Below are 22,183 nucleotides of genomic sequence, written 5' to 3' on the forward strand. Positions count from 1 at the left end.
TGGGTGCTTTGCTGTTTAAATAGTTGCAGCAATTTTTTTTGTTAATGCACGTCTGCCTAAGGAAAATATGCCTTATGAGAGAACATGGTGGTTTAATTTCTTACCAAGCCTTATTCACTATAGTTTTATGTCTATCCAAACTCTTGGAAAACTGGTATGCTCTGAATCAATTTAATTTCAGGTAAAATGAATCAACTTAAGTAGGAATTAGCAACTGCCTGGCTCTTTCGCTTAGTGTGAGTGGTTGTGTGGTCCCATCCCCCCCCCCAATGAAAAATCCAGGGATAGAAATCAATCCCCTTCAACTAAAGTTCTTCAAGTCCCTTCTTGCTGTGCTGTTCTTCTTTCTACAAGGTTGGCAAGAGCTATGAGAAAAGCCAAGTGAAACTTCTCTAAATTTGTTTTGTCTCTCTTATAGATAGGGTCATACTTTAGGGGCTAGATTTGGGGAGCTCTCCACAGTAGAGCGCGAGGAACTCTGCTGCGATTTGATTAAATAATATGCGTTGAAATTTGCTAACAGATTGGACTTGCAAATACAGCAGCTGAAGCAGAAGATATGCGACGGTGACCGAGTTGAAAAGGAGCATATTGGAAACATAGAAGAGAAGCTGTCTCATAACCGTTCACCTCCTAACACAACAAACACACCATCCCATCTTATTCCATCAGTTGATGATAGGTATGTGTTCCTGTTTTGTTTGTTCTTGTTCCTTTAAAAAATGATTCAAATTGTTTTCTACACAAGTGTTTTCAGATGGATTCCTTTAATTTATATTAGAGATGGGCACGAACCAGGAAAAAAATGAACTGTGCAGTTCATGGTTTGTCACATTTCACGAACCACGAACCCTGGTTCATGAACTCGTTCGTTTTGTTCGTGAAAACGTCACTTCTATGTTAGCAAATCGTCACTTCCGGATCAGCAGAAGGTCTGCAGAAAGCCCATCCCCCATTGCCTAGGAAACTGATTGATCAGCACCAGGCTGTCTGCAGTGACGAACCAAAAAAAATGAACCAAACAAACCAGCCTAAAGTTCGTGGTGGTTCGTCAGAAATGGGCTCTGACAAACCACCGGTTCATGAATTACGAACCAGCCTGGTTCGTGCCAAACTTTAGTTCGTATTTCGGTTCGTGCCCATCTGTAATTTATATGGTAAAATCAGTTTCAGTGTAACTTGAATAGAATGGCACGGTTCTTTTTTTGCTTCGAAAGAGTCTGAAATATTTCCCAAATAAAACTTTTTTACTTGGAGTAGTTCATGTGTTTTTAGTTCTTAAAATCAGGGCCGGAGGGTATATAGCATTTTGTATTTCCACAGTGCCTTGGAAATCTACTTCATGCTGTATAATCAAGGAAATATGAAGTATCACCGAATAGCAATTCATAGAGATCAACACACACACACACACACCCCGCAAATTCTTTTGGGGTTGCCTCTTGAATAATGTAATCAGCATACAGGTAATATTCTTTGTTTCGTTCCATTGCATTTAACCACGACCCTGCTTTCTTTAGAGGAAATATAAAATAATAACGTCTCCCATTATAGAGATGCAGGTTTTGTAGAAACCAGGATTACATACTGCAAACTGGAGGAGCAATCCTGTTATTTTTGCAGACAGTAGCAAAGCACCAATTGATTTTTAATGTATCATTGCAGACCCTGAGTGCAGATGTGTGCTTTAAAACAAGTCCTTTCTCACTATAATTTCTAATAGCCGAACAAGATCTACTTTTTAGAAACTTTTGTTCTTCCGTTCACTGCTACTACTGAACTATAAAAATATTTGTTTTCTGATCTGACATCTTAAAGATTCAGGTTAACAATGTGTTAAAATCACAAATCCCTTGTAGATATTAAAAAACTGTTCTCCCCCTACTTTATCTCTGACTACCAAATGCCAATTAGATTTAAAACGTTGGATTGGATCCAAGCTACTTCCCACTGATTCTGCCTTCCCATCGCAGAGTACCTCATGTCATTCTTCAAAGGTAGCATTTCATGAAGAACGGTGGGCTGCAGTGGGAGGGGGAGGCAGGAAAGTTCAGTTCTGCCTTTGGAAAATTTAGTTTGGATCCAACCCATTTATATATATATTGAAAGTATATCTGATTTCTGAGAAGAACTGTTGCACTTTTCTGTTTTCACACTTATTCAGGTGTGTATAAGTAATAGCGCTCCCTGATTTTTATTTGTTTTTTCTTTGTTTGATTTATTTTTAGAATAAATGCCTTTATTGAAGAAGAAGTTCAGAGACGTCTTCAAAATGTTCACTACACTTCTGTAGAGGACAATAACAGCCTATTCCAGTCTATGGAATGTTTAAAAGTAAGAAAATATATTTAGTAGACTGGTGCTAGCTTGTGATTTTTTTAAATGGAGAATGTCTCCATAAAGTGGTAAATCCTTGACATGCTTTCATGTTTTGTTGACTGCACTTTTTTTTCAAAGCAAAACTGCTATTCACACAGCCTTTAGCCTTTATTTACTTTTTCACACTGGAATAAATGGTTTCTTTTTTGAGAAACTGTTAGGGCAGTTTATTAAATACCCTGCTTCCAATTTATAAGCCCCCTACTACCACTAACCCATATATATTTCAAGACACCAAACACAGTGAATACAGAGGGGAAATACGTTTATTATTTATTTCAATAACCCCATGAAACTGCCTCTATTAGGGGGAGACGTGTAAAGACCAGTAGCTTTGGAGGGCCTTATACAGTACTGATTGGTTACAGAATAATTGCTATTTGTTTGCAGAATGACGCATTTTCCCAGACAACATGACATCTGACAAGTTTGAATGATAAATGAATTATACAAACATTTGAGAAGCTAAAGCCGTGTATCTGATATATCTGACACACGGCTCTAGCTTCTCAAAAGTTTATATGTATCTGATATATTCTTTGGGAAGGAATTCATTCAAGATTGAGAGCTGCTGTAGCACTCTGGTTAAGTGGTTCAGCTGCGAATCAACATGCTACTGGTTCGAATCCCACTACTGCCATGAGCTCAGCCGGTGGCCTTGGGTGAGCCTCTCCTCTCAGCCCAGCTCCCCAGCTGTATTGTGGGGATAATAACAACACTAACTTGTTCACTGCTCTGGGTGAGGCACTAATCTGTCTAGAAGAGTGGTATATAATTGCAGTTATTATTTATTAGAATAACCAAAACAACAAAATGTTTACACATTGCTCCAGTGACCTGTCTCCACCACAGGAGACACATGGAACAAGCAAGATATCTCAGAAGAGGGAATGTGACACTTAGAGCAAGGCTTTATTACTTGTTTACAGATTTCTGTGTGCTGGTAGCTAGAATGTATGCTCAGAATAAGATTTTATGAAATGGGGTCTAAAAATTCCCCAACAGAAACCAGTTCCAGCCACTTCTCTTTGAGTACCTTCAGAAGCACTTAATCATTCTATGCATGTATAGACAGCTTATTCCTGCTGATTTAATGCCTTCAAAAGGGTTTATTTATTATTTTTTTAATTGTATTGTATTTATATTCCGCCCTCCCCGCAAGCAGGCTCAGGGCAGAGTTAGAGTTTAGGGTTAGAGTTAGCTGCTCATTCTAAATGTAAAATAGAGAATAATGCTGGTAAATGTTGGTAGTGGGTTGCTAAATGTCTAGAGTGTAATCCAGCCTTCTGTTGGGAGCTGGAAAGTGTAGGTATGACTCAGTCCTATGCCAAATGAAGCATCTGTCTAAAGGATGGCAATCCCTATTCTAAGGGTTGGGGATGAGTTTAAACCCTTGCAAGGTACAATACATAGGCTGGGAATAGGCTGAGAGGGTGGTCGATGGACTGCTCTCCATCCATTTGGTTACAGTAACCAGCACATATTACAAGAATCACATGATGCCATTGTACCGTTGTAGCCTTTTAGATGTGGAAGAACAATGCAGCCCCCCCCCCCCAGTTCATGATGCTTGCCCTTGGCCCGTCTCTGCCACAGCCCCCAGGGATTGGATGACCTGCACGGGTGGTGGGGGAGGGGGGCAACCAATATGTCCTGCTGCAGATGGGGAAGAGGAGATGTTGGAGCTTCACATTTGCACTTTCCATGGAAACTTTTATGCGGTGTGCCAGCAGCCCTTTATATCTATAGCTTGGAGTCATTTTGTGGCAGGGAGTCTATAAATCCTTCTCAAGGCCATGCCTTGTAAGCTGTAGCTCATACTTGTTGAAACTGGGACTGTCTCACATAGGAAGCATAACTGGAACTACATGCTTTAGGCTGATCCTGCACTGGGCAAGTGGTTAGACTAGATGGTCTGTATGGCCCCTTCCAACTCTGTGATTCTATGATTCTATACATGACAATTGTGTTTATGAATGAGCAGTTCCATTCTGTTTAAGGTTCTGTCCCTTTTGGGGTGGGATTTGTAAACACACGAGGCTGCCTTATATCAAAGAGCAGTTTGGTCTGCTGTGGCTGGCAGCAGCTCTTCAAGGTGTCAGGTCGAGGTCTGTCACGTGACCCTTTAAATTGGCTATTAGATCTTCTCTAAGTGCCAGGATCAAGTCTCAGAATCCAGAAATGTGCAACTGTAAATTCGAAGGAGTGATCTAGGCACTGGGAGAGCCACATCTTCGTGCTCAGATTAGAAATGTGTTAAAGTGCCTGGATCACTTCTGCGGGATTTAAGGACTTAAAGAGATTATTTTTGTGTATGAATTGAGTCTCGGGACTCAAACTTGGACGGGCTGCTGGTTGGACATCCCTTGGCATTGATCCTTTTATTGATTGTCTGAAAAAATCAACTCAAGGTGTTTGATACTGGACAGTCAACCAGCCAAGGCCAGGTATTTGGATTTAAACCATTTCGTACCAGTTTGGAGTATAATTGGCCTCCTTTTTTTAGTATTTAATCTGATTTGGACCCTTTGTCCAAGAGTACTCCCCCCCACATCAGAATCTTATCGACTGTGTCTGCTCTTTCTTTCCAGGATAACGAGAAGTTTCCGAACTGCCCTGGTCAGCGCAAGCTGAAGTATGAGGTAGGTTATAGCCTGTCACCTTGAAAAACGGCTGATTTTAAATCATGGCATGCTCTTTAATGAATTTTTTTTTTTAAGTTTCTGCAGCATAATTAGAATTCTGTATTCCAACAAGATTTATGGTGAATGGGAAAAGTATTAAAATCAAAGTTTCTGCTCTGGTAAAACTTTGGGTTTAGATAGTTGACTGGTGGTGGTGGCCATAGTTTGTTTAATGTCTTAATGCTGCAACAGTATCCCTTTCAGAAATCAATCAGATAGAAACAACCTTTATGTCCGTTTAGTTACACTCCATCTACACAGAAATGTGTCTAAATTTCAGGTTCATGAGAAGATGCTCTGTCAACAGTGTAAAACCAAATTGCTTGGATAAATTGGGTCAAATCTTCAGTGCATAGGGAATATGTATTGTATGCAAGCTGTTGCATGAGTTTTAAAGTCTTTGGTTTAAAGTCTTTTTTTTTTTGACAATGATATTTGCATTGTTCTGTTCCAAGTCGAAATAAATGGTTTGAATTCAGCCAACTTTCCACTGGTGGAAAAAGGAAGGAGGAGTCTCCTTTGACTACTAAAAAACCATGGAGACCAAGGGACCTCCACGTATGAATTGGGGCAGTAAGAAAAAGGGGAAGACTGCATGAAACAGCTGGCTGGATCTAACCTCATGTTTAAATAAAAGCTGTCCAGTGAATTCTTTTGCTTTTGGGGAGAATTGGGTTAGAGGCGTCAGTCTTCATTTGGATGGTGCGCCAGGAGTATTTTTTCCATGGACTTTGGGAGCTAGATTAATCCTGCAGTACGTAATTAAGTGAAATGGATACTGTTCTAAACGCAGAATGGCGACCAAGGAAAATTACGGCTTCTCTTTTTGAATCAGAACTGATCTCGTTTAATTGAATTTGGGTTCGATCCTTTTAAATTCAGCATCACACAGCACAACATGATTGGTGCCTGAAAATTAAATCAGAATTTCTCCCCCCTAAGCAAACAAAGGCACCTTGTATTTTTTTCTTTACATTTTAAACAGAAAAGAGAGCGTTCCTTGCCCCTTTATGGCTTTCGCCCTGTGTCTAATGAGGACAGCCATTGCTATAACCTGATTGGTGAAGATACAAGAACAGCAGGTGTCAGTGAGCGGGACAAAAGCCGGAACACATTTAATCCTAATTGGGGAAGAATCTTGCCGTTCTGCATGACTCAAGGAGATTCAAATAAAAGGAGGCAGTTAGGGCAGGAATACGTCGACTGGCTGTGCGGCAGTGAACGTGATTTGGATCAACCCAGAACCATTAACAGGGAGAGAAGTTTTTCTGAGCATCTCACAGATTCTTTTCCTCAGACTCAGGAGGGAGGCGGAAAGATTCACTTGTCAGAAAAGCAGCTGGTATTCTGTCGTTCCAGAAGACCAAGCCTGCGGGTTTCTTCTTGGGTAAATGGTAGCTCAGAAACAGACCCGGATTTTTCCCATTTCCATCATATGCCTGCCTCAGAATCGTCCGCCTCTGCAAAAGGTCAGACTGGCTTTTGTTTTTTTCTTTCTCCTGGAGATCAGAGCAACCAAATAGCCAAAGCCTGTGGGCAGATAGCCAATCAGTATGCAGGTGTGCGGTGTGCCACCCAAAGCCACCCCCCGGATTCGGATGCGCAAGCTCAGCCCGGTTACAGCCTGAACCATCTCTACAGCGGATTGGCCAGTGTTTACAGAGATACCAGCTACCAAGTCCTTCGAAGCGGTTGGTTCTTCAAGCAGATCCAAGGTCTCGTTGGCCTCTGTGGCAAGAATGAGAAATGTACTCAAGTGGCCTCATTTATTAAAAGCTTCCCATTTGTGAGGAAAATGCAGCTGAATAGGCTTGTGGGTGGGGGCTTGAGTAGCTCTCATTCGGCGGATGGGATCCTGACCGTTTCGCCAGATGTTAGCCCAGGATGTCTTGTGCAGGGAAAAGACGCGGTGGAATTCTTGGATTCAGAAGTCCCAGTCAAGGTGCGTGCAGCAGAACATGCCGAGCCGTCTAGTATCTGTGGCAAAAACGAAGAAAGGAAAGTGAGACTTGATCCGAAGCAGAATTTTATATACTTCCCAGACCAATTTCTGCAATTGCAGCGATGTCCCCTAGATCAATTACTGCCGTATGTCCTCAGTGTCTTGCCAGAAATGTATGCCAACCCTGAAGAGTTAAAAGGAGTGTATTGGACTGCGGTGGGAAACGGTAAAATCCCTGGGCCCTTACCTGCCTGCCTCTTTTTGCTCTGTTCTGCTGTCTATGCTGTTGTCCCATCAGCCAGTCAGCTGAAGAACAGTCAAGACTCTCTGGAAATTTTTCATATTTTCCCAGTATCTGCATTAAGAGAAATCCAAATTGGATTTGCTGGACACAGCATCCACCTTTTGAGTTCTAATGAAGATAATGCAATGACAATATTTACTTTTGACCGATATTTCACACAAAGAATATGCCATGACATACTTAGCAGTGTGATTCCCTTGCCAGATTACGCTAGCTTGAATCACAAACTCCTCAGAGGTGATCTGTTGCAACTTTCCCTGGACTGGACTTCGGAAGTCACTGACTTAATTTTTGAAAATGGTGTACGGCTGACATGTAATTTTGAGGCCCATTTAGCAGATCTCGCTTATTTGCTCCATGAAAACATGGGAAACCACACACTGCCTTTAGCAGATGTTCAGATACTGCTCTATACAGCTGTGAAACTAGAAGGTGAAATCCAATCATTAGTCCTTACTAACACTCATGTAGGCCTTGTACAAGACGAGAGTATGGTCTGCCCAACTAGATCTTTGCGTTCCTTACCTGAGCGTTACGGCAGAATTCAGCTGCGTAGTTTGAGTGAACTCAGGTGTCTGGTTGTCCCTGAGAAACAGAATCCAACAGAAATCGACCTTGTCTTTTCAAACACTGTTAAGGTTGGCTGCGATCCAGGCAGCAGTTTGTCTTGTGTTTTCCAAAGTTCTAAGCTGAATCCTGTCTCATCCTTCAGCCAGGCCACCCCCAACATCCCACCCTGTATCTGGAAACTGACTTTCAGGTCAACTGAGGATGCCTTTAGGTTAATGGCGCATTTGGTGGGTCGGTAAACCCAACAACTCTTTAGGTTTCAAACACAGTAGCCAGACTGAGGAAAGAGCCTTGCGGGGGGCGGGGGGGGGATCCTGTAAACAAGCCAAACCAGCGTGTTCATTTTACAGGATTTGACACTGACTGGGCCTTAGTGAATGAAGTTGCACACAAAGGGATATTGTTATGCAAAAATGTTACCTATGGTAGCTTTACGATCTCCAAAATGTACTTAAGGATTATTCTCGAATTATTCTCGTTGTCAAGCATCAGTTTAAAACTTTGTCCATTTTAAGGGGTGAGGGGAGAGAGGCAGAGACTCATAATCTCTGACTCTCTGCTCCCAGCTTGGGGAAATACTTAGCAGTAGCCTTCTGAGACATGCAGCTGTTTTTCAGCATAAGAACGTGGGAACTGAGTGTGTGATATGTGCATGCATACACGAAGCAGGTTGAATTCAGAAGGGCGTGGAGATGTGAAAGCACGGCCCCGGGGAGAAGAGCAAGGTTCTGCTTGCAGCTGAGGGCCCCTTGGTTATCTCACCTTAAAAGCCACGTGAGTCGCCAACCCAGGTGGAATATTCACAATGAAAGCTCAGCCTCCCAGAGCAGCAGAGCGCCCCTTTCTCCTCTCAGTCCCCACTCAAACTCATGTGAGGAGGGTGTTGTGAGAGTCTGAGAAGCCCTGTTGGGCACATACAGTTTGCTCTGCTGCTCTTTAAGAGACCTGGCAGAGGGAAGAGGCAGGGAGTGTTGGCTGATCCAGCTCTGTGGGTGGGGGTAACAGCGAGGCAAAGCAAGAGAGCAGAGGCTGCTGCCTTCGCAGTCCATCTCCTGGCTTAATCGTGGAGCTGGCTCTGAATATTCGCCTTGGTCTCTCTGCTTTTGCACAAAGACCTTAATGTGAAAGCAGCCCGCCAGCCTGTGCATGTGGTTATGATTCAGTCGTGGTCATCTCTTCTTGAATACGATACTTGCCTTTCACTGGTACATGAGGTTCAGTTCAACTCCTGGGATATTTTTTCTTCCTTATTTTCTGAGTTGCTTTGCACATTATTTGAAACTGCCAAGAAATGGTCTGTTTCCTGATGAGTCCCTTAGCATCTTGAAAAAAACAAGATTTCCAGGGTATATAAGCTTTTGGGAGTCGAGCTTTTTTTTGTCAGAGGCTAGAGAGTTTGACTCTCCAAAGCTCGTACCTAGGGAATCTTTTTGTTCGTTAGGGTGCTTCTGGGTTCAAATCTTGCTCTTCTGCTACAGACCAACCCTGTCTGCTTCCCACCGGAGACTATCTTCATGGTAAATCATGAGGCGTATGTAGGAGCAGCAGTAGCAAAATGCTTGTTCCGCTTTTCAAAGATTACGATGTGTAGATAGTGAGCAGGCCACATTAGAAAAAAACAGTGTATGAAACAGCCACGTGTAGCCCTTAATAACATAATACATTGTAAGCATATTGAAAATGGTCAGGACTGCAGCATGAGCATCTGCAGCGCACGGTGCTTCTGTGATGTGATGCCCAAAGCGTTTGTCCGTAACAGTCTCTGTGACTCCTGTAGCTTCACACCAGCATCAGATTTCTCCATCAGCGACAGAAAATGATGAAAGTTAGGAAGTATACAAAACCAGGGAACAAGCTAACAGCATTCAGGAGTTGAGAAGCTCGTTTTAAATTAAAGCAACCTTTGAATTTTCTGAAGTTTTCGACTCTCCAAGTGAAAGTTCAAATCTGAAACGATAAATCTCTTGGACCTGGTTTGGATCCAAACCTGCCCGTGGGCGAGTAGAAGGCGCCTGTGCAAAGAGGAACAGGAGATCCTGCTGCTTCCCACATTGGATCCCATTCCCCAAGGGCCCCTGAACCTTCTGGATCAGCTTCGTGGGGTGGCAGAGGGAAAGAAGAGGTGGGAACGATCCATTTCTTAAGTAGAAATCTGTACACAGCCCTCAAAACGGAGCCCACTGACTGGTAAAATGAACGTTTGAATTGTTTGGATTAGTAAACGGAATGTAAGTTGTATCCGTGTGCTATTTATTGATTTAATTTTTTTCTGAGATAGCTGACTTTTGTCTACAGTCGCTGTGTTACTTACAGCCTAATCATATAAATGCTTACTTAGAACCAGGCTGTTCTGTGTTCTTGGTTCTCCTTTCAGAAAAAGTGTGCAGAGGATTATCGTCCTATTCTGTGTTACTGCTGAGGTTAACTTCACAGGATAAGATGGAGGAGAAGAGAATTACGTAAGCCACCATGGGGGAGAAAGCTGGAGTATTAATGAAAAAATAAATATCCATATTTGCTGTATCTTCTTACTTGGATTGAATCGAGCCCTGAGCTCCACGTGCCGTTTCCTGCTCATGTGCAGGGAATTCTCAGCTTCTCCTCCAGTGATCCTCCTCCTCAGCTACCCCAAAAGGGGCACCCAATGAGGTGCAAGGTGCTGCAGCTGAAAAGAGAGGTCCTTTCCCCTCATGTCCACCTCCAATCTCGATTATTCCCTATGGGGAAAACTAGAGGAGCTGTCTAGGAATGCTGTCTAGCTTTCTGGCTGAGGGCGCCTTCTTTGGGGGGCCATAAAATGAAACTTGGGGGGGGGGTTCAGGGGTATGTCAGGGGTATGTCCTCTGAAAGTCAGGGGTATGTCCTCTGAAAATTTTGCAAAATGCCACTTCCACCCCCCTGGATAGCCCCCATAGTTTTCCCCATAGGGAATAATCGAGCTTGGAGGTGGCTGGGGCACCTTCTTTGGGGGACCATAAAATGGCCCCTGAAGTCCTGTCTTCATGATACCTGGGGAGTCGTTATAGGGCAGTTAGTAGTAGGTCCCCAGACCTAAAATTTGGTCCAAAAATGCCCCCTCCGACTCCCGAAAAAACAAACGGGAAGCAGTGGTGCTTGCTGACAGCCAGAAACGCTGCTGCTGCTGCAACTCCCAAACTTTGCCAAATTTTACTAAATAAATTCAGTAAACTTCAATTTGGTATTGCCAAACTGCTTCAGCAATACCGGATTGGATTCAGCAATACTGAATTTTACCAAATCGGGTAAAATTCGGTATTTTAAGCCAAATCCCAAACCTGAATTGCCCATCCCTATGTATGTATGTATGTATGTATGTATGTATGTATGTATGTATGTATGTATGTATGTATGTATGTATGTATGTAATTTATAGTCTCTCTCACTGAGACTTAAGGCAGATTACATAGTGTGAGATTAGTACAGTCAATATCAAAGACATTTCAATAAACAATGCCATAGGATATATAAATGGGAATTTGCAAAGCCATAAGGTCAGCAAAAATCCAGTACAGAGTAGCAGAAATGCTGAAACAGAGCATATGCAATTCTAAGACTGACATATTAAACAACATAGAACTACCCAGTAGGATCATACTTATAGCAACAAATAGTACATAGATCCAGAGGAGTTAGCCGTGTTAGTCTGTAATTGCAAAATAGAAAAGAGTCCAGTAGCACTTTAAAGACTAACCCACTTTATTGTAGCATAAGCTTTCGAGAACGACAGCTCTCTCGTTGCATCTGACAAAAACAAAGCAGAAAGCCAGGAGAGGGGGAGCTTTCCTGACCTCCTCAGGCAGGCCGTTCCACTGGGTGGGGGCCACCACACTGAAGGCCTGTGTGCAGGCAGTTTTTGATTTTGCCCATGTGCAGAGTGGCACTTCTTCAGATGAGCGAAACTGTCGTGGAGAAACATAGGGAGAGAGGCTGTCCCACAGGTATGCTGGACCAAGGCCATGAAGAACTTTGTGCATGATCGCCGATGCCTTGAATAGAGCTTGGTAACCGATGGGTAGCCAGTCGAATGGCTGCAGGATGGGAGTGATGCTCCTGCTCCTGCTTGCTCCTGACAACAGCTGAGCCACAGTGGTTTGCCCCAACTGGAGGTTTTCAGATGTGTTCAGATGGGAGACCAATGCACCGTGCATTCCAGTAGCCAAGCCTAATGAGCCAGATGAAGGGTCTGATGAAGTCCCTCAGAAGCGGGGGATGACAATGTCCTTCGAGATCTCTGCCTTCCCAACGAGCATCCTTTCCATCTCGTCTGGGTTCAGGTTCAATTTGTTTGCTTCCCGCCATTTGACCACAGCTGCCAGGCAGCAACCCAGGATTTCTCCTGCATCCTGTGGTGGTTTAGATAATGAGATATAGAGCTGGGTGTCATCCACATATTGATGGCATCCCACTCCATAGCTGTGAATGAGTTCGTCTAAAGGCTTAAAGGTTGAATAACGTGGGAGACAAGATTGCGCCCTGAGGAACCCCACAGGATAGCTCCCATTCTGGAGACAGCTGATCTCTGACGGCAACCCCTTGAGTCCGTTCCATGATAAATGATTTAAACCAGTGTGAGGCACATCCGTTGATGCCCGCTTCTGTCTCCAAACGCCTCAAAAAGATGGCCTGGTCTACTGTGTCAAAGTCTGCAGACAGATACAGGAGGAGCAATAAAGAGGCATGGCCTATGTCTGTGTTCAGACAGAGATCATCTCCCCTTAAAAACAAACTAGCCCATAAATACAACTGGTTTTGGCAGTGACTGGCCTGCCATAAGACTTACTATTTTTTAACAATCGTTTAGCTTTCAGGGTTGACAGCTTCCATTCGGGTCATGTTTGTCAACAGTTCTGACCATCAACTGAATATCTTAAAGTATCAGAACCGAAAAACAACAACCGTGTGCTTATATACCACTCTTCTAGACGAATTAGTGCCACACTCAGAGCAGTGAACAAAGTCAGTGTTGTTATTATCCCCACAATACAACTGGAGAACAGGGGCTGAGAGGAGGGGCTGACCCAAGGCCACCTGCAGAGCTCATGGCAGGAGTGGGATTCGAACCAGCAGAGTGCTGATTCACACCCCAACCACTTAACCACCATGCCGAAGATTTTGATGTAATGTGTTGTCTGTTGTGTCACAGAAGTTCTTTCTAGTTCTTACAGCCAAGCTGTAAGAGCTGTATCCTGACCTCAAAGAAAAAAGTGCCTTTATTATGCCAAATATCCCAAACCATAGTCTCACCTGATACACTGAAATTAAAATCGTACTGTCTGCTTATAAAGCATTACCAAACCCCTGAGTATTTGCTTGACGCATAGATAACCCATTTCATATCTTTCAAGGGCAAGTGCCGTAGTGCTATTGAACAGCTAATCCACAGTTAATGAAAAAGAAAAAGGACTTTCAGGACCCCCATGTTTATAATGTACTTAAAAGGACCCATACTGGTTTTATTGCTTCAATCGAAGCCGTTTTATTGCTTAAATCGAAGCCGTTGATAGCACTATAGTACTCAAGTGTACATTGAGGTACATTCTGGCCTGCTTATCAAAAGGTTGGTCAGAACTGAAGCTGATGTCATGATAAAACCCTGGGCTGCCGCTCTTCCTGTGGTGACTCAGGGTCAAAGGTTGTCTTTCCAGGACTTCATACAGTTAGAGGATTCACTCTGACAATAAATTCTCCCCTGTATCCTTTCATGTTCAACAGCTATACAAACAAGTCAGTGACATCTCATCCATTGAAGGTTTGGCACATTATTAACAATGGATGTCAGTCTGGAAAATTAATATAGAAGGTAAATATGGGTTGGATTCGTCTGGCTTTTTTGTTAAATCTTGCCCAATTCCTCTCTTCATTACAGCCCCTGTCACACACGGCTTTTGATCATGCAGGTCCCGTGATCAGCAGGGCTTTGGGTGGCCAAAGGGGGGGGGGGCTCCTTCCCTTTCGCGCCGCGGGAAATCCTGGCCGGACTCCGCTCCACATACTGTTTTGAGACATGCCTCTGAATTTCAAACAAAAGCTTTTGGTGCTGATGCTACTGTTGGTGTCTTCATACTTTCCCTGTATTTTCCTGAAGGGTAGCTGTGCTTACTTTAGAGTCAAAGCTGAATATTGAGATACCTCAAAGATAAATTGAGGCAGATGCTTTCGAGCTGGAGTAGAGTACATACGTGCTATTTTGTGCACAGGAAAGCTGGGGACGTTGATCATTTGAACTATCTCTACGATCTAAATATCTTAAGACAGAATTCTTACTGATACTAATCCACGTCACTCTGATGAAATATTCTGCTCTTCTCCGGGATTAATTCTTCCTGTCCATCTTACACTAGAAAGGGAATGCACAAGTGATTTTTAGGAAAATTTCTTCCCATCCTCATTTTCTGTGAGGTATATTGGGTTACTGTTGAAATATTAGCAGTGTGTTAAATGACATTATAAAGTAAGCGAATGTACAATTTAATAAAGCAGTTTTTAAAATAAAAGTTGCTCTGCTTCCTTCCTTCTATTAGAAGATTGCTGGTTGTAAAGGTGATTCTAAGTGTGTTCCGTGACCTTAACTGAAGCTGTAAAGTTTTTATTGCTTGTCCTTAAAGGCTACCAAAGAGTAAGCAATATTTTGCAATGGACTTCTCCATTTTTTCTTCTGTGCCTGAGAGAAATGCGGAACTTCATTCATCAGAGGATTACGATATGCTTCCACATAAAAGTCATGGTTTTTAAAACCTAACTCTTTGAGGTGTTCTGTTACTGTTGTTTTCCATCAGAAAATATATTCTGTCTTCACAGAGAGCTGTGCATGTACCGATTCAGGTTTTAATTTGTTCTCCCTATTTGATATTCATTTGATAGCAAATGATCTGTCGCTCTGTTAGAACAAATCCGGATGACCTAAAGAATCCAGTTAAAATTAGTATTCCACGCTACGTCCTCTGTGGACAAGGAAAGAATGAGCACTATGAATATGAAATAAAGGTAAGGTGTGGGTTTCTTACATATATATAGTTTAGCTACCTTTTAGTTTTCTTTTGTGTACACGATGCTTACATTTATGTTAAGTTGTTTGTGCTGCATAGTTTTTACAGGGAAGAGCCCGCTGATAAAAGGGAAGAATAAGATTTTATGTTGTAAAGGTAGTTGAGAATCTTTTCCTTTTTTTAAAAAAAAAATCAAACTTAGATTTATTCCTTAAATCTAAATTCTCATACTTTGGGTCAGGTAGGCTCTCTGTAGGGGAGGGATACAATGCCCACCGGCTGCAGGGGAGCTCCATCCATTTCACATCTCCTTACAGCAGCAGATTATAAACCATTCAGTCACTTCATTGCTTTAGCAAAAAGCCAGAGCAACAAAACGAGAAAATCAAATGTCCATGACAATTTAAAAAAAAATTAATTTCTGGACATGTTCATAGAAAAGATTAAGATATAACCATTTAAAATATCCTATGTTAAATACACCATACATTCCAAAGGCATGACCCAGAGTAAAGCTATTAGTGTACAGGTCAGCCATGCTCGGGGCAGCACACCTCATCATCTTTTTTACCTTTATGATGGCGCCTAGATTATAAAAATTTATCAAGACGTGGGGTTTCCAAAGTTGATCCCACCCATAATTACTGAAGGAGAAATGTGAGGTAACGACTCAAGTTAAATGTATCTAGAAGCCGAGTTGGTGGGAAAGAAGGCCCAGCAGGGCTGAGAGAGGGAGAGAACTGGATACACAGTCTGGATCCGGGGTATATTGTGGCAGCTATGTGGGAAGAGACGAGAGGGAGGACTCTGGGACCACCACAGCAAGCGTCTTTTTCTCAAAAGGTCCAGTCCCACACCCTGGCCTCTGGTTGTGACTGAGGCTTGGTGAACTGTCCGACTGTCCCCCCTGCAGTGATCTTTGGTACACCTGTTATTAGCATCATATATCATCTGCCTGCCCTTCCCCGTAACTTCTCAAGTGATGGGGGGGGGGAGTGTATGGTGAACACTGACAGCCATCTTGGGTAACCTGTTTTAACTTGATAATGTGACTGTTTTTCCTTCAATGTACTGTATTTTAAATAGTTTTATTGTTACTGTAGTGTTGCGTAACCAGCCTTGAGCCTGCTTGTGGGAAGGCTGGGAAAAAAATCAAATAAATTAAATCTCCTTTTCTCTTTTGTAAACCCCAACTGCCCACAAACAAGAAAAAGAAGGACACAAGCTCAAAGTAAGGAGCTGGTAGCGTGCATGTAAGCTATGCGCTCCCTAAAATTTGAGACCCTGATAGGATACGCTTTTACTTATTTGTGAGGTAAATATAAGTCCTCTTTTCATAGATATTTGACTGGACAGACAAGACACAGGTGGAGATTTTAAAAAATTTAATGTTTAATAAGGTGTTTAACAGGATAAAGGTTTTGTGTGTAATACTTATAAGTATATAAATTAAAACTGGCTCTCTACTGCATGTCCGATTGGTATGTTGGGCCCTAAAGAGGATGCTTATTTATCTCATCCAAGCAAGCTTTCTTTTCTAAACCAACCCAAATCCTACCTAAAAAGCCAAATAAAAGTCTGGCTAAACTGACGCCAAACTACAAGTGACGAATGACACAGGTTGGACATTTGTCAGCTTCCCTCAAGTTTTGATAGGAAATGTAGGCAGTCTGGCAGAATGTTGGACAAGTGACAGTGGAAAAGTCCATTGAACAGCAGTCGGAGAGCCAAGCTGCAAGACCAGGATGCCTACATTTCCCATCAAAACTTGAGGGAAACTGACAAGTGTCCAACCTGTGTCAGGCGTCACTTGTAGCTTGGCCCTCAGGAAAGAAGTTCTTCCTCCCCCTTTTAAAACTGAGGCTGGTCCACCCCCTCCCATCCAGGGAAGCTCCATGGACTCTGATTGGCTAACAATGACTTGGATTTGCATGAGGCCAAAATCACCAGGATTGGTCCAGAGGCCTGGAGGGGAGGCGGGGCTTTGTGGAATGACTGCTACAGTATTCCCCAATGAGATTCCTGAGCCTTTGTACGATGTACAAGATCTAGTAAGCCCAGAGAGCTTGATCTCAAGGAACCTAAGAAAGTCTTTAAAATCACTGGAAATTACTGTTAGAAGACTTTCCTGTTGCCCTTTATACCCAACTGAGACCCTGATGTGAATCTGGTTCTTTATGTAAACTACTGAATACATTTACTTTCTGTGCCATGCATATAACAACAGTGGCATATTTAGCATCCCCTTTCAAGAGGATGATAGCAAAAGCGTGTAACTGATGCACCGAGGGCTGCAATCCCATTCATAGTGCAGTTGACTGCAAAACACCCATTGACAGTGACAGAATCAAATTGCATCTTTGAAATGACTTTCTGGAATGTAAACTGTCTTTGGGACCCTTCCCCACATCAGTTCAGCAGTGCGGGAGATGCCTCACTTCTCTGTGACCCTGCTGTCCCTATAGGAATGATTCAACCACACGGCTTTTGTGTGCTTTCCCTTATATTCTGCCTGTTCCCTCTTGTGCATGTGTGTGTGTTATGTGCCATCAAGTCGCCTCCAACCTATGGCGACCCTATGAATGAAAGACCTCCAAAATGTCCTGTCATTCACAGACTTGCTCAGATCCTGCAAACTGGAGGATGTCGCTTTTATTGAGTCAAGCCATCTCGGTTTAGGTCTTCCTCTTTTCCTACTGCCTTCTACTTTTCCTACTACCTTCTGCGTTCCCTCTTGTATCACATGGGCAAGAGACCCATGCCCACCTGAGGAGGTCATTCACATGCAGCTGTAAAATCAATGTAAAATCACACGGTCACCGCTAAATGTGATAGGACCCTGATTCTCTGCTAGTGTGCTCAGAACGCAGCCGTCGTGTTTTCTTTCAGCATTTCCTGCTGCTAATAGTCTAACTGACAATGAAAGCTTATTTTTACCTCCAGTCTAATTGGATAAACTTTCCTATCATAAGAAGCCATATAAATATCCTGATCTGAAACCCAGATACTTCAGTATTTTTAGCGACGTATTTTCTCCCCAGATAACAGTCCTTGATGAGACGTGGACGGTATTCAGGCGGTACAGTCGCTTTCGGGAGATGCACCAAACGTTAAAATTAAAATACCCAGAGGTAAGTTGCTAGTTAAATCAAAGCCAAAGTCTTATTAATCTGTTTTCTCTTTGGTTCTGTATCAACAGCAGGAACATGCCATTGCTACATTTCTAGTGCAAACAGCCCTCACCGTGTCTAACTACTTTATATTATTATTATTATTATTATTATTATTATTATTATTATTATTATTATTATTATTAAAATTACGCACAACACAATCAACAATAAGCAGTGGTCACATGTTATCATTGATTGGCCTTGCTGAGCTGATACAAGTTTCCGCCAGAGACGGAAGTTTCAGCCATGTATTGGTGCAATATGTACACTCTTCCAAGTAACGCCGTCTTTTGCAATTCTGTAGGCGTTACATCAGAAAGCTCCAGAAGTTGCTTGTATATTACACACCATCTTCCCCTCTTTCCATGCTCCAAATAGAGCTGTATGTAACTGTTTTTACATCGAGTCTGTCTCTGGCTGAGGACTGCAGCTGATATTGCTCGTTTTTTTTTTTTCATGTGTTTTCTTGAGACGTTTCCAGAAGTTTATCAACATTGGTAGACAAAGGGCTAGCAAACCGCAAGGGAAAGGTGCAGATACGAAAAAATACTGTGATTATTTTCAAGCAAGTATAACAAATATATTATTGTGGAGGGGGAAATTGTGGGGTTTTGGAATTGGGCTCTTGTTTTTTATCCAAGCGAATGGTTAACGTTGCATAGACACACATATTTCAGAGCATCCTCTGAATATTGTTGGTCCAGGTTTAATTATACGGAGTGAAGTTCAGGGCTAAATGCATTCTGAATGGAGCTGATAGCTTTTTCAATCCCTTGTTGACTGCGTTTGCAATTAAGCAGTTATGCGATTGCCATATGCTTCAATGTGAAGATGCTGGATTGATGTTTGTCCCCGTGCTGCCTCAGCAAGACCCTTCAAAACGCTGCGTCGTCTTACAATATTTCTTAGAATTATTTTCCACACTTAATTTTCTGACTCTAAATATCTTATTTATTGATACGTCTATTTATTCAAATGCATACTTGTTTTATTATATGCAGTGTCCTGTAGAGGTGAACTTTATATCTCATTAGTTGTTCAGTTCTTGGCTGCTGCCTCCATATTTTAATTTGAGGCTGCATTTCATGTTTCTGCCCCCACGTTCCCAAAAGAACTGTACTGAAGTATTGATTTATTGCAAAAGTAAAATTCCCAGACTTTAAAAAAGCAGCTTCGGCCATCTTATAAATTTAAAATTGCCATAGATCATGTTTGTTGAGTCATGCCTGTAATTAATAGATGATGATGATTTAAATTGCATTTAAAGCCTGCCTTTCTCACTGAGAGTCAAGGTGGATTACAAAATATGAAAAGCAATTCATTCCAATAGTGGAGATCTCCAGTAAATAACGCAGTAGTACTAGAATTACAAAACTGGAAAATGCAAACAAAGAACACTCAGGCAACAAAACAAGGTAAACCAGTAGGGGACCCACAAAGACTTGCAGGGGGCATCTCATTCCCCCTATTTCCTCTTTCTCTTCTCCTGGCAGCCCCCATATCTCCTCCATTTTCCCTGCTTCCTTCTCGCCCAACTTTTTACCTGATCCGTATCTTCAACTATGTTTATTTACTTCATTTGGATCCCGCCTTTCTGCCAGTGGGAACCTACAGCAGCTTACGTTGGGTCTCCCGACCTCCATTTTATCCTCACATCAGCCCGTTCAGGTGGTTCAGGCTGAGCGTGTCTGACTGGCCCAAGGTCACCCAGCAGGCTTCCATGGTGGACTGAGGATTCGAACTTGGGTCTCCCAGATCCTACTCTGGAACTCTATAACCACTACACCACACTGGCTTTTGTGGGGTGGCTGCTGTTAAATGTTAGCAAGCAGACAGGCCTGCCCATGGTTGCTGCTAGGCCTTGACTGCTGACCCCCCTCCCCTGCTTGAAGGTCGGCAATATTGATGTGGTTATCTAGTAATGGTCACTGAGTGCATTAGTTTCTTAAAGGGACAGGCACTGCTTCTATTATTTTGGGAGGTTTTAATCCCCCCCCCCAATGTATTTTTTTTTAAAATCTTGGGCTATTTTAATCTTCCTACAAATCTGAAAATAGCAAATCTTGGAATATTTTCGGATTTCTAAAAAGACCCGACTTCTCTGTTCATGGCTCCAGTCGCTGGATATAAGTATCCATAGATTTGGCCAGATAAGGGCTCTGTGACAGGGCACCGAGATCTGGACCTAGTGAAGCCAGAAGAAAAGGTTCCTGAGGGGAATAATACGAATATTTAGGCTGCAGGATAAGCATGTCTCAAGCACTTAGTGCTATTACTACCCAGTACCAGAAACCCATTTGAGGTATCTGTACATGATGCATGCTACTTCACTCAGGAGCCTAAGAGCTAGCCAGAACTCATAGCAATTAATTCTTCAAAGGTCTAGGCAGCAGATAATCCTGAATGGGGAAAAGTTGGGACCAAAAGGAAGCTTAGCTGCTGCATGTTTCTTGTAACATGGCATCTGCCAGATCGCACAGGAACGCAGAGCAGGGCCCACTTTGGGGCCAGCTTCTAGACAAGCTGAAGAGCTGAAAACAAGCTATTCTTTAGTTTACAGGCTTAGAAAGCAGGAGAGGGGAAGGTTGAGTATCAGGTTGGTAACCTGATTGGACCTGATTGGTCTGGAATAATGGGAATAATTCCTAATAAGATTGAAAGGGGTTTCCAGGTGTGGAGATAATATGATCTTGGGATACAATCCTAGCCTAAACTGAAGAGTGGTGCTTTGGTGGACAAGATGCTCAAAATTTTACAATGAAGGTTCTTACCATGTATGGAACGAGAAATGCCAGATGTTCAAGCTGGATTCAGAAAACAAAGAGGCACTAAAGACCATATTACAAATTTAGGATGGTTGCAGAAGTGTAGCAGAAAATCAGTTTGTATTTTATGTATTACAGCAAAGCTTTCAACTGTGTAGATCATGAAAAGCTATGGATGGTTTTTAAAAGAAATAGGTGTGCCACAACATCAAATTGTTTTGATGTGCAACCTTTACTCCGGAGCTACTTGTGAGGCTATGGAAAACAGGATACGTAGTTGCTGACTTCCCCCCTTGCAGCAAGAAATCCAAGCTCTCTTGAGTCAAGGTTATTTATTGGAAAATCAAAACTAAAGCGTATATATGTCCATAGACTCTACAGAAGCAATAGGAGCGACTGGCTGTACATAGATCTCTTGCTGAGAATGACATAGGTTTGCTACAAAGTTCCAGTCCTTCCCTGGGAGCCCCCCGCCCGCAGGACCCAGCTGGGCACAGTTAGTCAGTGGGAGAATAGGAGAGAACCTTCCCAAGGCCGCTGTGGTGAGCCATTTGAGACAAGCATGCCGTCTTCCCAGGAGCAAACTGGCCTGTGTGAAAAACTACACACACACACATTGAATAACTACAGCAAGACAAGAAAGATGAAAGGACTGTCGATGACAGATCTGACACTACTATTAGGACAGAATATGGGGGAACAGAAGAGTTTCCCACTGACAAATGTATCAGACAAGGTTGTGTATTATCTTTCTGTGTGTTCAAATTATATACAGAACATGTAATAAGAGAAGCTGAAGTACATTTAGATGAAGGTGGAGTGAAAATCGGTGGAAGGAATATTAACCATTTGAGATGACGCCACTTTAATTGCAGAAAATGGTGAAGACTTGAAATAATTACTGTGAAAGGTGAAAGGTGAAAATGCCAGTGGAGGATTACAGCTGAGCATCAAGAAGGGAAAAGTAATGACTACTGTGAAATTACACAACTTTAAGAGTTGGAAGGGGCCTTACAGATCACCTGTTCCAGCCCCCCTGCTCAGCCTAAAGCATCCTTGACAAGTGTTTGGGCAGCCGCTCCTCGAAGACTGACATTGACAGGGAACTCACCACATCCCGAGGCAGCTGATTCCACTGCTAAATTACTCTTAATGTGAAGACACTGACATTGAACAAATTGAAATATTAAAGATTTTCTGTTCCTTAGCTCAATCATCAACCGAAAGGGAGACTGCAACTAAGAAATCAGAAGGAGATTGAGACTTGGAAGGGCAGCCATGAAGGAATTAAAAAAGATCCGTAAGGACAAGGATATGTTGCTGGGAACCAAGATCAAGATAATTCATACTGTGGTATTC

At 42.6% G+C, this 22,183-nt stretch overlaps 1 protein-coding gene across 4 annotated transcripts in view; it reads left to right on the forward strand.

Annotated features, from left to right (window-relative positions):
* The window catches only part of KIF16B (kinesin family member 16B), a 155,689-nt gene that overhangs the window by 88,036 nt on the left and 45,470 nt on the right, over positions 1–22,183 (forward strand). For 2 of the 4 annotated variants that reach the window (XM_054970407.1, XM_054970417.1), the window contains 5 exons: positions 524–682; positions 2,229–2,334; positions 4,971–5,021; positions 14,762–14,884; positions 17,928–18,017. In XM_054970407.1, coding sequence (XP_054826382.1) covers positions 524–682; positions 2,229–2,334; positions 4,971–5,021; positions 14,762–14,884; positions 17,928–18,017 — 529 coding nt within the window. Of the gene's footprint in view, positions 1–523; positions 683–2,228; positions 2,335–4,970; positions 5,022–6,048; positions 8,191–14,761; positions 14,885–17,927; positions 18,018–22,183 lie in introns of those variants that run through there. The other 2 variants (XM_054970397.1, XM_054970387.1) reach the window with 2 other exon arrangements.

The sequence above is a fragment of the Eublepharis macularius genome, chromosome 1 (genome assembly GCF_028583425.1).
Source record: "Eublepharis macularius isolate TG4126 chromosome 1, MPM_Emac_v1.0, whole genome shotgun sequence".
In the NCBI taxonomy this organism is placed as follows: domain Eukaryota; kingdom Metazoa; phylum Chordata; class Lepidosauria; order Squamata; family Eublepharidae; genus Eublepharis; species Eublepharis macularius.